Source organism: Camponotus floridanus, unplaced genomic scaffold (genome assembly GCF_003227725.1).
Source record: "Camponotus floridanus strain SB8 unplaced genomic scaffold, Cflo_v7.5 scaffold47, whole genome shotgun sequence".
Lineage (NCBI taxonomy): Eukaryota > Metazoa > Arthropoda > Insecta > Hymenoptera > Formicidae > Camponotus > Camponotus floridanus.
The window spans coordinates 1111552-1125954 of record NW_020229625.1 but is presented as its reverse complement, the minus strand read 5'-3'; the positions used below and the strand labels follow the sequence as shown (position 1 = coordinate 1125954).

The following is a 14403-nucleotide window of genomic DNA, read 5'->3' as shown; positions in this document are numbered from 1 at the left end:
TTTTAGCTGAATTGGCTATACTAATTTAGAAGTTATTTTCTTTTTCCAATGTGGAGGAAAAAAATAAACTTTAAATTAGTGCAGCTAGTTAAGTTGAAAAGAATAGATCTAATCTGTTATTCATAAAAATGTTTAAAATTAATATTAAATATTTTGTAATACTTGCTTTAAAAAATTCGAAACCACTGACACACTCTTGCATTCTAAATATTTGACTTTTTTTTTATTAAACAAATGTATTATTTATTTAACACATTAATATATGTAACAAATTATATATTTAATATTATTTTATATTATTTTTAATATTGTATTGTTCTAAATATATATATGTCAAAGGAATGTGTATTACTGTCACACATTCTCACTAACAATTAATTTAAATTTTTATAAAATAGGCAAATAAAATATATGTTTATATTAATATTTCTTTTTATTGACCTTTAAACAATGCATACTTGCATCCAAATATTGTAATATACTCTCACTCTCTTCTTCAGTTAGTAGTTTCCGCTTCTGCACATCCTTTAATACATTTTTTAGTGTAAGCAACTTCTTCTGTATTTTTTTTTGTTCATATTGACTTGTAGATAACCTTCTTTTTAAAGTTTTAATTTTATTGGTGTACACCTTTCGAATTCCAGTTTTTATTGGTGAGTTTATAATTCGGTCTGGAGATATACTGGTGGAACGATGTATTTGATTAATGTTACATGAATGTGTACTCATTATATTATCTGATTCCATATTTGTTTCAATATTTTTGTCTGTAATAGAATGTAATACAATTATTATAGTATTAATATTATTAATTTACTAACATAAGCAGATACGTTCATTTGTACTAACCAGCAACGTTATTATTTTTTTCAATAGTAGTGTTTTCTTGAATAGTGTTTTGATGATGTAAATCAATTTGAATTGCAGGCTGAATTTCCGTTTCGAGTAACTAAAAAGAAATTTATTAGTTGTTATATCTTACAATAAATATATTTAATAATTAAAATATTGATGTAATATATGTATATATACATACATATGGAACAGCATCTTTTTTTAACTTGCGATTTGTATGATTTGGTTCATAATCCGTATTTTTAAAATGAGCAGAACAAATTGCGGCTGATTTTACTGGTTCATAATTTTCTAAGAGTAAAGCTTTAAGCCATTTCTTGCGTCTCTCCAGATTTTTGGGAAATCTAAAATATATAATATTGTTTATAAGTACATTAAAATATTAACTAATACAAATATTACAAATTTTTAATTAACATAATCTATATTTAAAATATTTTACATACAAATGAAATGAAATTTTCCGGTTTAAAGCACTTTCCACTTCTAATTGTTCAACATTTTTTTTTGTGCATCGATTTTTGCACTTGAACACAACGTAAAAGCTCATTTTTTTGCAATATATTATACACTCTTAAGTATCCACAAATCCACAGGTATCCACTAACCTTTCACATATCTATACCACTAACAAACACAATATACATATGGCAGCCGCAGTTTGTAAGCCGAATATTGTCGAGTCTTAGCGGAATGAACCGATGTCAAGTAAGTGCCCTCCCCGCCCGACAAACAGATCCCCCTTGCCCATAATAACAGCTCATACTCGGTCTATACTTTCATATGTCTATGTAACCAGCACGATCAAGCACAATTAGCCAATCAAAGCCAGTTGTACTGTGTCTAATCGGAGGTGTCTCAAACTGAAAATACATTTAGTGGAAAATCACTAGAAAAAGTAAATAGACTAAATTAAATTAAATTGGATCTTTAATTATACTACAGTTAACTACAAGTAAACGACTTAACTCTTGAACACTAGTAGATCGTATACGTAGTACGCTCTAAGAGGGAGGGACATAATATATTCCTTAGTAGTAATAGTATTATTATTAGGAACAATAATATTAACTTACATCCTAGAGCATCTCCCTAGAGGAACTAGGGCAATCTTATAAGTATAAGAGTTGGGATTATCAGTTCCTAACCCCTTCACTTTATAAACGCTCATTTTTCGATTGAAAACTTTAACTGAGGTTACTCTGCAGCGTTCTATCTTGATATCTGTTGTCCTGCAGGATTTTAGGAAGTGCATTTGCACTTCTGGGATTCCCTCCTCTGATTAAAGCTGTATAGTTGATGTTTGTAGGGAGAAGGGCCCTGGATCCTTTGGGCCTACTGGCGTCTTCAATTCCTCTGATTTCGCTGAATCGAACATAGGACCCTTCAATACGTGGAATTTGCGTATGTAGCATCTTATCACATCGTTTTAGCACTACATCCGCTGAGGTGAGGCGCATCAATTGATCCTTTGGTAGTTCTACATTATAGATCTGAATCTTTTTGCCTCGAAAATAACATTCTGAGGCCTTTACTGGATTCGATTTTGATGATATATCTGCGCTCTAAAATGAGAACATTATTAATTTGGCCTAAGGCCCGGTTCCACAATCCAATTAATCCGAGTTTAAGTAGTGAATGGACCAATCAGGACCCAGTTTAACGTATTAAACTCGGATTAACTCGAGTTGTGGAATCGGGCCTTAGACCTTACTTTCTGCCTAGATATATAGTTACAGCATTTAGTCATTGTGTAGCAAATAGGATGGGATAGAGAGTATTTAACCGCCGTAGAGTTAGCAGAGGAATTAAATATTTTCGAATTATTCTTTATTAGATAATTTGGGAATCGTTTGGGGAAGTTTAGAAAAATCATTTTAATATTTAGGAAATAATATTTTCTTTTAAATAACAAAAATGTATCGAACGTCAAGTTAGCAGATCATAATTACGTTTAATATATATTATAAACGGAATCGATTAGAAATCATTTGGGGATAATATATTTTATGATACTTTTATTTGGGAAAGTTGCTTTTTTGTCATTTAAATAAATTTATGCATTCAAAATAATGTATTATGCGTTATGCATGCGGTATAAAGGATTCAACCAGAGTTCTTTATGTGTGCTGGTCTTTAAGAGCAAGCAAAATGAACACAGGTTTAATTCTATGTAACAAGTGACGTCGTCGAAATCGACGGCGTAGATTTTATTTAACTGAATTTTTGGTAATTATTCAATTTAGTCACCTCACCTCAAATATCGATAAACTTAGGGTCAATCGACGCGTTTTTGCATAAAATTAAAGAATCTATTTAAAAAAGGTCGTTCTGCACCGCAAACCGAAATATTCACGATTAAAGTTCATTACTATTTAAGTTAGAATATCTGTTATACCGATGACACTAGCACTCTCTCTCTCTCTCTCTCTCTCTCTCTCTCTCTCTCACGCGCGCGCGCGGGGGGGGAGGTGCAAAGGGGGTCTTTGATCCCCCCTTCCGCACTCGCCCCGTCTCCCTCGCTTCGCATGGAAAGTTGCAAAGTGGAACCTCGCTTTGCGTGGAAAATTGCCCTACCGTAGGCACCCTTACCGGCGGGGTGCAAGAGAATACAACTTTCCACGCAAAGCGAGATTCCACTTTGCAACTTTCCACGCGAAGCGAGGGGAACGGGATGAGTGCAGGAGGGGGGCCGAAGGCACACCCGTGTGTGTGTGTGTGTGTAAGTGCTAGTGCCATCGGTATGACAGATATCCTAACTTAAATAGTAGTGAACTTTAATCGTGAATATTTCGATTCACGGTGCAGGGCAATGTTTTTTTTTGATAGATTCTTTAATTTTATACAAAAACACGTTACATAGAGTTAAACCTGTGTTCATTTTGCTTGCTCTTAAAGGCCAGCGCACATAAAGAACTGATTGGTTGAATATCTCTTGAATGTCCTTTATGCCGCAAACATAACGCATAATGCATTATTTTCAATGCCTAAATTTAATTACAAAGGACTCTGATTGTTGAATCCTTTATGCCGCATGCATAACGCATTATTTTGAATGCATAAATTTATTTAAATTACAAAAAAGCAACTTTCCCAAATAAAAGTATCAATGAATATATTATCCCCAAATGATTTCTCGATTCCGTTTATAATATATGTTAAACATAATTACGATCTGTTAACTTGACGTTCGATACATTTTTATTATTAAAAAGAAAATATTATTTCCTAAATATTAAAATGATTTTCCTAAACTTCCCCAAACGATTCCTAAATTATCTAATAAAAAATAATTCGAAAATATTCAATTCCTCTGCTACGGCGGTGAGTATTTACCTCTTGAATCATACTATCTTGATTGTTGGACCTTGCTAGCATTCCATCGCATCTTTCCAAAGAAACCCTCGCGGAAGCGAGGTGACTGACGGTATGCTTAGATAGAGCAACTTTGTAAATGCGCAATTTTCTCCCCCCTTGTATTCGGGAGGAGGTTTTAATGCGGATTGGACCACATTTTATCGTAACCTAGAGTAAGAATTGATAGTTAATAGAGAATTCAAAATAGTACTTATCTTTTAGTATATAAGTGTAGGATACTTATATTTAGTTTGTGATAGATGATAATACGTAGTTTTGACTTAGGGCCGCTTCGACCAAACTCCAATTAAGGGCCTCCGTACAAGGTTCCGTATCGCATTACGTTACGTTAAGTATAGATTGTAAATTTAATTCCGTACATAAACTTAAACTTTAGTCAACGCACAGAAAAAATCGTAACGTAAAGATATGTCTATACGTTACGATTTTTTCTGTGCGTTGACTAAAGTTTAAGTTTATGTACGGAATTAAATTTACAATCTATACTTAACGTAACGTAATGCGATACGGAACACCTTGGCCGGTATTTATAGTCCGATCTTATATTTGAGATCGTCTTAAGTTCGAGCTTGAAATGCTACGCAGCTATTTGATTGGTTGAAAGAGGCCTTAAGTCAACCTCGGACCAGACTTAAGATGATCTTAAATATAAGATCGGACTATGAATACCGGCTCTTGTGCGGAGGCCCTAACTCAATCGTTGATTAAAGAGTTGCCAACATAACAAAATAATTCAGTATGACCAATTGTATTTCTGATGATATACAGAGAGAAGCCCTGTATTATGTGATGTTATTAAACATATTATTATAAAATATATTTAACTACTTATTTATCTCTTTTAATATCTCAAGTAGCAAATTTTTTTAATCCTAGTGATCCCAGTGGGAGAAACGAAACGCAGCACTTATGGTGCAGTCCCATGATACGGAACGTATGCGCAATGCGGAATTGGCGGAACGAAGTTCGTCCAATCACAGACATTCCGTCAATTGCGTTCCGTTGAAATATATTTTCTTATGTCCCATGGAGCGGAAAACGCGGAAGCGCAATTGGTGTTGGCCAATCACAAGATTCTTTCCCATAGATTTTTTTGTTGTTTATATCGGAACAGCGTACATTATTAGCTCGCACAAATTACGCTTCCGTATTTTCCGCTGCATGGGACATAGGAAATACAAATTTATGCGGATCGGATTCACACATATATGTCAAAAAATTCATGAATTTCATATATAACCTTCAAAACTGACAACATCTTAATATTGAATATGGATTCTGAAAAATTGTTTATTATTATTTGTGGACTGTTAAGTAAATTAAAACAAAGTTGGTGTATATTTAAAAAGAATGAATTACGCCGTAAGATTATAAAATTATATTCATTGTATATAATTGTAAAAAGAAATGAAAATATTAAAAAACGACGAAAATATTGGATGCGACCTATATTCAGCTTAGAAAGAAGATTCCAACAAGGAGCAAGTGAGAATCTTGTAAAGGAAATGCTGATCGAAGACACAGAAAAATATATGGATTATTTTAGAATGGCACCTCAATTATTTGACGCATTATTAGCATTAGTTGGACCATTCCTTGTTAAAGAATATGTTGTTCGCGAACCAATTTCGCCTGACACTCGGCTCCAGATTACACTGCGTTATTTAGCATCAGGAGATAGTATGAAATCCCTATCATATGCTTTCAGAATTGCACATAACACAATATCAAAAATTATAAGTGAGACTTGTGAAATTATTTGGAATTGTTTAAAAGATTCAGTTTTTCTAACGGACAACGAAGAAAATTGGAAATCTGTAGCTGACGAATTTCAACAATTATGGAATTTTCCTAATTGTATAGGGGCCATCGATGGAAAACATGTTCAAATCCAGGTATATTTTAAACGGAATTCTGAGTTTATTTATATAATTTTAGAACTTTATTAATAATAGATAAAAGGCTTTGTTAAATGTAAAAAATTGTTTTATATTCAATATATAATACAAATTATGATAAAAAAACAATGTCTATATGTTCTTGTTACAGGCTCCGCCAAATAGCGGATCAATGTATTACAATTACAAAGGTCATCACAGCATTAATCTTCTTGGAATCAGCGATGCAAATTATTGCTTTACAATAGTTGACATTGGTGCCGAAGGCAGACAAAGTGACGGAGGAGTTTTCCGTAACAGCGAAATTGGGAAACGCTTTGAAGCTAATTCTTTCAAACTACCAATTCCGAGACAGATCGAAATTAATGGACCAGAATTACCATATGTATTAGTAGCGGATGAAGCTTTCCCATTATCAATGCACATAATGAGGCCATATCCGCGCAGTGGAAAACTTGATATTGGAAAAAAAATTTTTAATTATAGACTCAGCCGTGCAAGAAGAGTTGTAGAGAACGCTTTCGGCATATTAGTTGCTCGATGGAGAATATACCGAAGGTCAATTATCGCGAATGTCAGAAATGCACGTAAAATTATACAAGCAACTGTAACACTGCACAATTTTATTATTAAGAACGAAGAGAAATTAACTGGAAATAAATTATATTTGCATCTAACTCCAGATGATGCGCGTACAAGTCATGGCATTCGTAATATACCACTTTGTCGAAGCCGAGGCAATAAAAACGCTGTTGCAGTTAGAGAAGCGTATTCAACTTATTTTCAAAATGCTGGTGCATTATCTTACCAGTGGGAAAAAGCCTTGCAAAACGATTTTTAATTTATTTGTTTTAATTAATTTTTTTACTAAAAAATTATAAATAGTATTGTTATTAGTATTATAAATACAATACTGTAAATAGAGTAAGTTTGTAAGCATAAGTATACTTATAAACAAATATGATTATGAAGTAAAACTTATTTATCAGGTAATTGTGTAATGATAAAAATATTTTGTTTGAAAATAACTTTATTTAAGATTATTATAATGAAAATGTAAGCAAGAATTATTTAATACAGTTTGTCATAATAAAATAATAAATATAATAAAATATAATAAAATAACAATTTCATAATAAATCTTTTAGAATAAATCTTTTAATCCTAATATGATAAAAAATAAAATATTTTTTCATAGTTTATATTAATGTAATAAAAAATAAAATATTGATTCATAATTAATACTAATGTAACAAAAAATAAAATAACGAATAGAGATAATAATAATAATAATATATAAGCTTATACTTTATATTGGCAGATCATGCAATTTATCTTGTTCCTCCATCAACATTGCAAGAAATTTCATTTCTAATTTAGTTCGAGCTCTATAAGGCAATTTTCTTAATCCTTCGCCTAGTAACAACAAAAACCCGTCAACACCATCAGGTTCCTTAGTTTCTCTTAATGCATTTATAACAGTGTCATGAAACTCTTCGTTTAACTCTTTGTTCGATCTATCAGCTTTTCTTTCTGAAATATCATTAATTTTTTGAATATGAGATAAATTTATTAAAATTTCTAATAATTGAATACTAATAACAGGAACATACTTCTATTTGAATTAAAATTACTTTCTTCAGAACTTGATGCAATGACGCTGCTGCTTGTTAGTGGGGACACTAACATTGAAGAGTTTCTGGCTTCAACTGAGATATTTTCATCATCGTCATCATTCTGAATGCTTAATGGTAGACTAGTACTTGTTCTAGAAAGAAAAACAACACTTAGCGTTTTCGAATAAAGTCGAAAAACTCAATAACAAAATCAAGTATCAAATATTTCTGTATTTTAAATTATTAACCTTTTTCAATATTATTAAACTTACGGAGCTTTTCCCATGACGTCGTTTAAAAACTTCATCTGTTCATAAAAGCGGAAGGAATTTTTTTTACTGTTTAATGCTTCAGCAGCAGATCCACTTGGGATATAAGTATGTTCCTTTTTTTTTACCTTTAAAAAACAATCCCGTAGATATCGCCACCTTTTTTTAATTTCGGTTACACTCATTATGCCTATAAATACACATTTAAATAAAATGTTTCATGTTCAATAATATCATCATACATGGCCAAAATATAGATACTAACCTCCTAATGAGTTGCATATTTCTTGCCACAATGCATTTTTTTTTAAAGTGCTTCTTTCATTTGCTGGTATCCGATGATCGAATAATGCTCGCTTCTGCGATACATGATATATTAATAACTCATCTTTATCAATTTCTTGTGAATTATTTAATTCTTCTTGCGAATTATTTAATTCTTTATTTGGTAAAGTAAATTCATTGAACTCTTCTATGCGAGATACTAAAATAAGAGGAACAATTATAACAGTGGCAAACAGAAATTTGTCAGTATCATTGCCAGACAGTATAATTTTTCAATAAATAATTCAATAGATAATGGCATACTTTGTCAAAAAAATATGCTTCAATTACTAAAATAATACTTACTGACAGTGACTACTAAATTTTCATCCACGTTTATACAATCATTGTCCTTGTTAAATGGTTGAAAACAAGAGTGATCTAATAAATTAAAAGATTGTGGGAGAATGTATCCACAATACCCACATTTTTTATTCTATAAAATAAATAATAAACAATCATAACCACCAATATCATAACCTCCCGTATAAGTAATAAACTTATATTTTGTAAAAAAGTTGTTAAATATAATATTACAATAATATTAAATTATTAATTTAAAACTTAATGTTATTTAAAATATTTTTTAATAATATTTTTACGGATATTTGCTGTTTCGACATTTTTCATCATACACACAATTTCGAAGTTCCGCACAAAATGTGTATAAAATAGAAACTTGCGGATAGAAATCGGCGGAACAGACGTAAAACAGGTTAAACCAATCACGAGCGTTCCGCCAATTCCGCATTGCGCATATGTTCCGTATCATGGGACCGCACCATTAGAGTTTTCAATACTGCCAACTTTATCTTTTATCCCAACACCGACCAAACATATTTTCGAACGCACTATATATCGTCAAATACAATTGATCACATTGAATTATTTTGTCATGTTGGCAACCCTTTAATCAACGATTGAGTTAACTGGAGTTTGGTCGAAGTGGCTCTTAGGTCCAGTTCCACAATCCAGATATCCAGATTAATCCAGATTAATCCGAGTTTAAGTAGTGAATGGACCAATCAGGACCCAGTTTAACGTATTAAACTCGGATTAACTCGAGTTGTGGAACCGGATCTTAGTGTACTTACCTCCGCTGCACACGACTCCTGTCGTTGGAGCATTGTGCGTAAGAGATCATCGCACCTTGTTAATGCAACCCGTGCCGAGGAGAGACGTGTTACCGTGTCCCGTGGTAATCCCACCTTGTACACACGGATCTTCTTTCCTCGTTGAATCCGTGACGTCACCTTGACGCGAACTACCTGTGACTGCATTCTGGCTGTAACGAATATACGTATTTTGAACATAATAATGTCTATAATTCAGGGTTGGAAAGTTACTTTATAAAAGTAATTAGTTACAGTTACAGTTTCTTTACTGAAAAATGTAATTAGTTACAGTTACAAGTTACCAGTCCTAAAAAGTAAGGGTGCAGTCCCATTAAGCACGGATCAGAATGACGAATCAGATTTTTCACTAGAATTGAGCGGTTCGTTCCGTAATAATTTTCTCTACCAGTCCCATGTAACAAAAACGGAACGGAATCTGGTTACAAAATATATTTCATTCTTACAATTCAGAGTACTCACAACAATGTTATCGGCAAAATAATAGCACAAATTACATATGTTATTGCTTCAGCCGCATCAAAATAACGAAATATCGATGAATCAAGTACATTTACTTGTGACCGATGCGAAATTCCGTTCCGTTTTTGCTACATGGGACTGGTAGAGAAAACTATTACGGAACGAAACTGGAATGGACCGCTCAATTCTAGTGAAAAATCCGATCCGTCATTCCGATCACAGTTCTATAAGGTATTAATTTAATTTTCTGGCAAATTCTGGAATAGATTTTACTTTATAAAAGAAATATATATTTTTTTTTATCAAAAATCATCAAATAAAAACAATTTTTATTTAATGTGAAAGAAAACTTATAAAAATATAATTTTATTGCCACTGTATCGCTCTTATAATTTTATTATTTGAAGGATTAGATACTATGTGTTACATGTATAAAATACATATATAAAATAAACATATATATAATTAAATTTTTATTTTTTAATTATATTTTATTATATATATATATATATATATATATATATTTTTTTTTTTTTTTTTTTTTTACTTTAATTTCATGTTACTGATTATTCGTGATGTGTAATGACGAATCATATATATATAAGTTAAACGACGTTGGTAGAAATAGACATGAATGATATATTTGCAACCGCGTTAAACATCACAGAAATTACATAAATTGCATAATATAATATTATTGCTATATAAGAAAATTTTCTCCAAGCAAATTAAACATACTGTCATTATTCTTTTATTATTTTATACAAGCTCTATATAAAAATCATGTTTCCTTAAATTTATATAGGCACACATATTCATACATACATATGCGTGCACATATCACGCACAATTTATATATCTCGTTGTTCTTTAAATTACTCTACAAACATAAAAAATGTTCTTTATACATTAAACTTTAATAGCTTTGGGATGGCGATTCTAACAATCTTTTTCCGAAGAAAAGTTAGCATTAATATGTATAGATGTAACGTGACTGTTAGTTTTTTTCGTGAACTCTATCGTCGAATTCACACAATCGAGATACATATATATAATCTTTACACGCGATATTGGAAATTGAGTTTCGCGATAAGTGTCTCCCATCTTAAGCGTATGTCAATTATTAACATACATATGAACATTTAAATATACTATTAGATTCAGATATAAAAATGAGTATTAAAACTGGCTTTCATAGGAATACACGTATCAAATCTCACAATTTTGCAAGCATTCCCAGGTAGCAAGCACACGTCATTTTGACGTTCCAAACTGGTCATTTTTGGTCATATGTCGTCAAAATGACTGATTTGTACATGACTTTATATTGACGTTTTGATATAACATTATTTTGAGTCATTTTTCAGTCATGAAGTGACGATTATTTTATTATTAATATCATCGACCACATAAAAAAATCTTTTAAAATTTTTTATATAACATAACTTTCGCGATCAGACTTTAACAATTGTTAAAGTAAAATTCACTGTAAAACCAGTAAATTTCAATGTAAAACCAATAATCGCTAGTTCGTTCGTTTACCGCTTTGAGCGCTATCTCTCTCTCGTATTTAGTTTTAGAGTTTTATGAGCATTATATGAAGTTTGCAAAGAATGACAGATAAAATTAAAAATATTACTTCGATTTAATTTCTTATACAATCTCAATAGAGAGGCTTCAGATATTAAATCGATTTTATAAGTCGGACCAATAAATGTCTGGATACTTAATGAAAATTATTTATTCGTTATTTATTTAAAATAACAAGTTCAATATACATGTAATATAAATAAAATAAAATTTTTAATATAATAAATATTTAGTAATATAAATTTTTAATTTATTTAGTAATATAAATAAAATTGTTAATTTTATATATATTTATGTATATTTATATATATTTATTTTTATATTTATTATATTTATATTATATTTATGAAATAAATAGAGAGATGAATTGTAGTTTAATATTAGTGGAAATAACGAAAGAAATATTACTGAGATATCACTGATTGAAATTATTAACTGATCAAAATTATTAACTCTTCTTTTAATTTCTTTTAATAAAATTTCACTGATTTAGAGTGCTGTACTTATAACTGCTGTAATCAGTGACTAATCATTTATTGTTTTTTAATGATAATGCACTGATTCACTTTTAGACAATGCTTTATTCGACAACATTATTAAATATATTATTATGCTAAGAAAAAGACGTCAAAATATAGTACACATTTTATGACCTCAAAATGCGGTACATGTCATGACGTCAAGAATCTGTGACATTAGACCGTCACTTTTACGTCATAAAAACGTCAATTCATGATGTTAAGAACAGTCAGTGAATGACCAATTTGAAACATCAAAATGATGTGTGCTTGCTACCTGGGCTTCTGATTTTATAGATTGTATGATACTACTTACACCATTTGATCAAGTTCATTAAGATCTCTTTATGCCACGTTTTTGTTCTGTTTGTGCATATATAGGGTGTCCCATTTTAATCGATGACCCCGAATAATTTTTTTTAATTTTGATTGTAGAAAAAAATGTTTCAGACAAAAGTTGTATATACAGGGTGCTAAAAAAGTATCGCATACGCTCAGTGCCATCCGATAGAGAATGAGAATTTAAGAAAAAATGTCTAATACTATTTTTCGATCCCATGAATAATTTCGCCGCATTGATTATTGTAAGTCAGTTAATCAGCACGGAGCTACAAGAGGAAGCCAGGGGCGAAGCGCGCAAAGTCTGCGGCACGATGGCTACCGCGCTCATATCATGCTATCGTATCGAGAGGGAAAGTGTTGCGATCTATTTATTTTACTCACTTCTTTTTGATATGAGTAACAAAATAATTTACAGGAACAATCATCACGTAAAAATTCGCGTGATTATATCACGATACAGACTTTGTTAATTTAATGAAAGAATTTATTTTTAATAAGAAAGAAGGCAAGATAATTTAATTAATATTAATAATTATTTTAGAAGACTAAGCAGACTTTACCTAAAAAATCGCTTGCGAAAATGATTGAACTATTAGCTAGGTGCTTATTTGAAAAATCAATTTATGCGCTAAACAAAATAAAACGATATAACAGATAGAAATTTACAAATAAACAATTACATAATTACAGAACTTTTACACATAAAACAAACTTACTTTATTTATTAGCAAGATGCCAGTATGTTTGCTGCAATTTTTTTTCTTATTTAATAAAGTATCAGTGCATACAATGTTATCAAAGTTTTACGTGCATTTATTTATAACGAACTTCAAATAATTGATAAAATGACAATAAATGACAAAATAAAGAAAATAAATTTATTTATTAAATAGTGATAAAGTATTTACTTTTTCTTACATTAAATGCTGAAAGTGACCACCATTAGCTTCCAAACATTTATTTGTCCTGTACGCAACACTTCCTGTGGCATTTCGTATGTGCTGCCGCTGTGTGGTAGTAAACGCTATTGCAATTTGCTCCTCCAATTCGTCCTGCGTTTCTATACGGTTAAAATAAATTCTCTCTTTCAGTGCACCCCATAAGAAAAAGTCACAAGGATTATAATCTGGTGATCTTGGTGGCCATTGCCAGAAATGTGCTCCATGACCCATCCAATTATCACCATATGTAACCCATACGGCACAGAAATATTGCAGCAACATTGCAGCAATATTTATTTGCAAAATTGCAACATTGCAGCAATGTTGCAAAATGTTGCTGCAACATTGCAGCAATATTGCAGCAACGGTAAAATGTCCGCTTGTAGCAATATTACAATACAATACTGCAGCAATATTACAATACAATACTGCAGCAATATTACAATGCAGTAGTGCAACAGTATTGCAATATAATATATGTATATATATGTATTATAATGCTTTGTATTGACGTAAGATCGCGTTGACTGAACTTGCTGCACTAGTTCAGAAGTTATCTTTTTTCTTCCAACAATGTCGAGCAAAAAAGACAACTTCTGAACTAATGCAGCGAGTTCAGTCAACGCAAACAGACCTATAAGTGGTATTTTTACATTCTAATTAAATCTATGAGATATATATATATATCTCATAGATTGTTAGAATGTGCGAGTTTGTAAATATATATTACATGCAGTATAAAAGAGAATATTTCAGAAATTAATATTTATGTATATATATGAGTTACATAAAATAAAATATACGCAACATTTAAATTTATTCTTATTATATATTGCAATAAAAAAACCAAATTATATGAGTTACATGAAATAAAATATACGCAACATTTAAATTTATTCTTATTATATATTGCAATAAAAAAATCAAATTATATAAAAATTTTATATACGAAATATGTTAATATATAACACGTTATATATTCATATATAATAATCTACGTATATAATATACACATATGTACACGCCGTACACAACATATAATATAATCATTTTTATAGACCTAATGAAAACAAAAAA

At 30.8% G+C, this 14403-nt stretch overlaps 3 protein-coding genes across 5 annotated transcripts; 1 reads left to right on the top strand and 2 right to left on the bottom strand.

The window, feature by feature from the left end:
* Positions 1-420: 420 nt before the first annotated feature.
* LOC112639114 (THAP domain-containing protein 2-like) lies at positions 421-1471 on the bottom strand. The gene is made up of 4 exons (XM_025412050.1): positions 1302-1471; positions 1037-1199; positions 850-949; positions 421-767 (listed from the first exon to the last, which is right to left on the bottom strand). The coding sequence occupies exons 1-4, from the start codon at positions 1403-1405 to the stop codon at positions 421-423; spliced, it is 714 nt and encodes a 237-aa protein (XP_025267835.1). The 5' UTR covers positions 1406-1471.
* A 3648-nt stretch (positions 1472-5119) lies between these two features.
* LOC105253705 (putative nuclease HARBI1) lies at positions 5120-7107 on the top strand. The gene is made up of 2 exons (XM_025412085.1): positions 5120-6128; positions 6283-7107. Exons 1-2 carry the CDS (start codon positions 5505-5507, stop codon positions 6970-6972), a joined length of 1314 nt encoding a protein of 437 aa, XP_025267870.1. The 5' UTR covers positions 5120-5504; the 3' UTR covers positions 6973-7107.
* A 303-nt stretch (positions 7108-7410) lies between these two features.
* LOC105253706 lies at positions 7411-9947 on the bottom strand. 3 transcript variants are annotated; one of them, XM_025412081.1, is made up of 7 exons: positions 9745-9947; positions 9435-9625; positions 8647-8776; positions 8282-8500; positions 8020-8206; positions 7745-7899; positions 7411-7664 (listed from the first exon to the last, which is right to left on the bottom strand). In XM_025412081.1, exons 1-7 carry the CDS (start codon positions 9785-9787, stop codon positions 7441-7443), a joined length of 1149 nt encoding a protein of 382 aa, XP_025267866.1. In that variant the 5' UTR covers positions 9788-9947; the 3' UTR covers positions 7411-7440. The 3 variants fall into 3 exon arrangements, with proteins under 3 accessions (XP_025267866.1, XP_025267867.1, XP_025267868.1); XM_025412082.1 differs by having other exon boundaries at positions 9758-9839; XM_025412083.1 differs by lacking the exons at positions 9435-9625; positions 9745-9947 and adding an exon at positions 8943-9218.
* Between the last annotated feature and the right edge of the window lie 4456 nt (positions 9948-14403).

Coding starts and splice junctions, on each gene's coding strand:
- LOC105253706 (XM_025412081.1), bottom strand. CDS start 9,787: ATGGGACTGCACCCTTACTTTTTAGGACTGGTAACTTGTAACT. Junction 9,626..9,744: donor AGGACTGGTAACTTGTAACT/GTAACTAATTAC, acceptor TATTCGTTACAG/CCAGAATGCAGTCACAGGTA. Junction 7,665..7,744: donor TAATTTTAATTCAAATAGAA/GTATGTTCCTGT, acceptor ATGATATTTCAG/AAAGAAAAGCTGATAGATCG.
- LOC105253705 (XM_025412085.1), top strand. CDS start 5,505: ATGGATTCTGAAAAATTGTTTATTATTATTTGTGGACTGTTAAGTAAA. Junction 6,129..6,282: donor GAAAACATGTTCAAATCCAG/GTATATTTTAAA, acceptor TTCTTGTTACAG/GCTCCGCCAAATAGCGGATC.
- LOC112639114 (XM_025412050.1), bottom strand. CDS start 1,405: ATGAGCTTTTACGTTGTGTTCAAGTGCAAAAATCGATGCACAAAAAAA. Junction 1,200..1,301: donor CGGAAAATTTCATTTCATTT/GTATGTAAAATA, acceptor TATATATTTTAG/ATTTCCCAAAAATCTGGAGA. Junction 768..849: donor AAAAAATAATAACGTTGCTG/GTTAGTACAAAT, acceptor ATTCTATTACAG/ACAAAAATATTGAAACAAAT.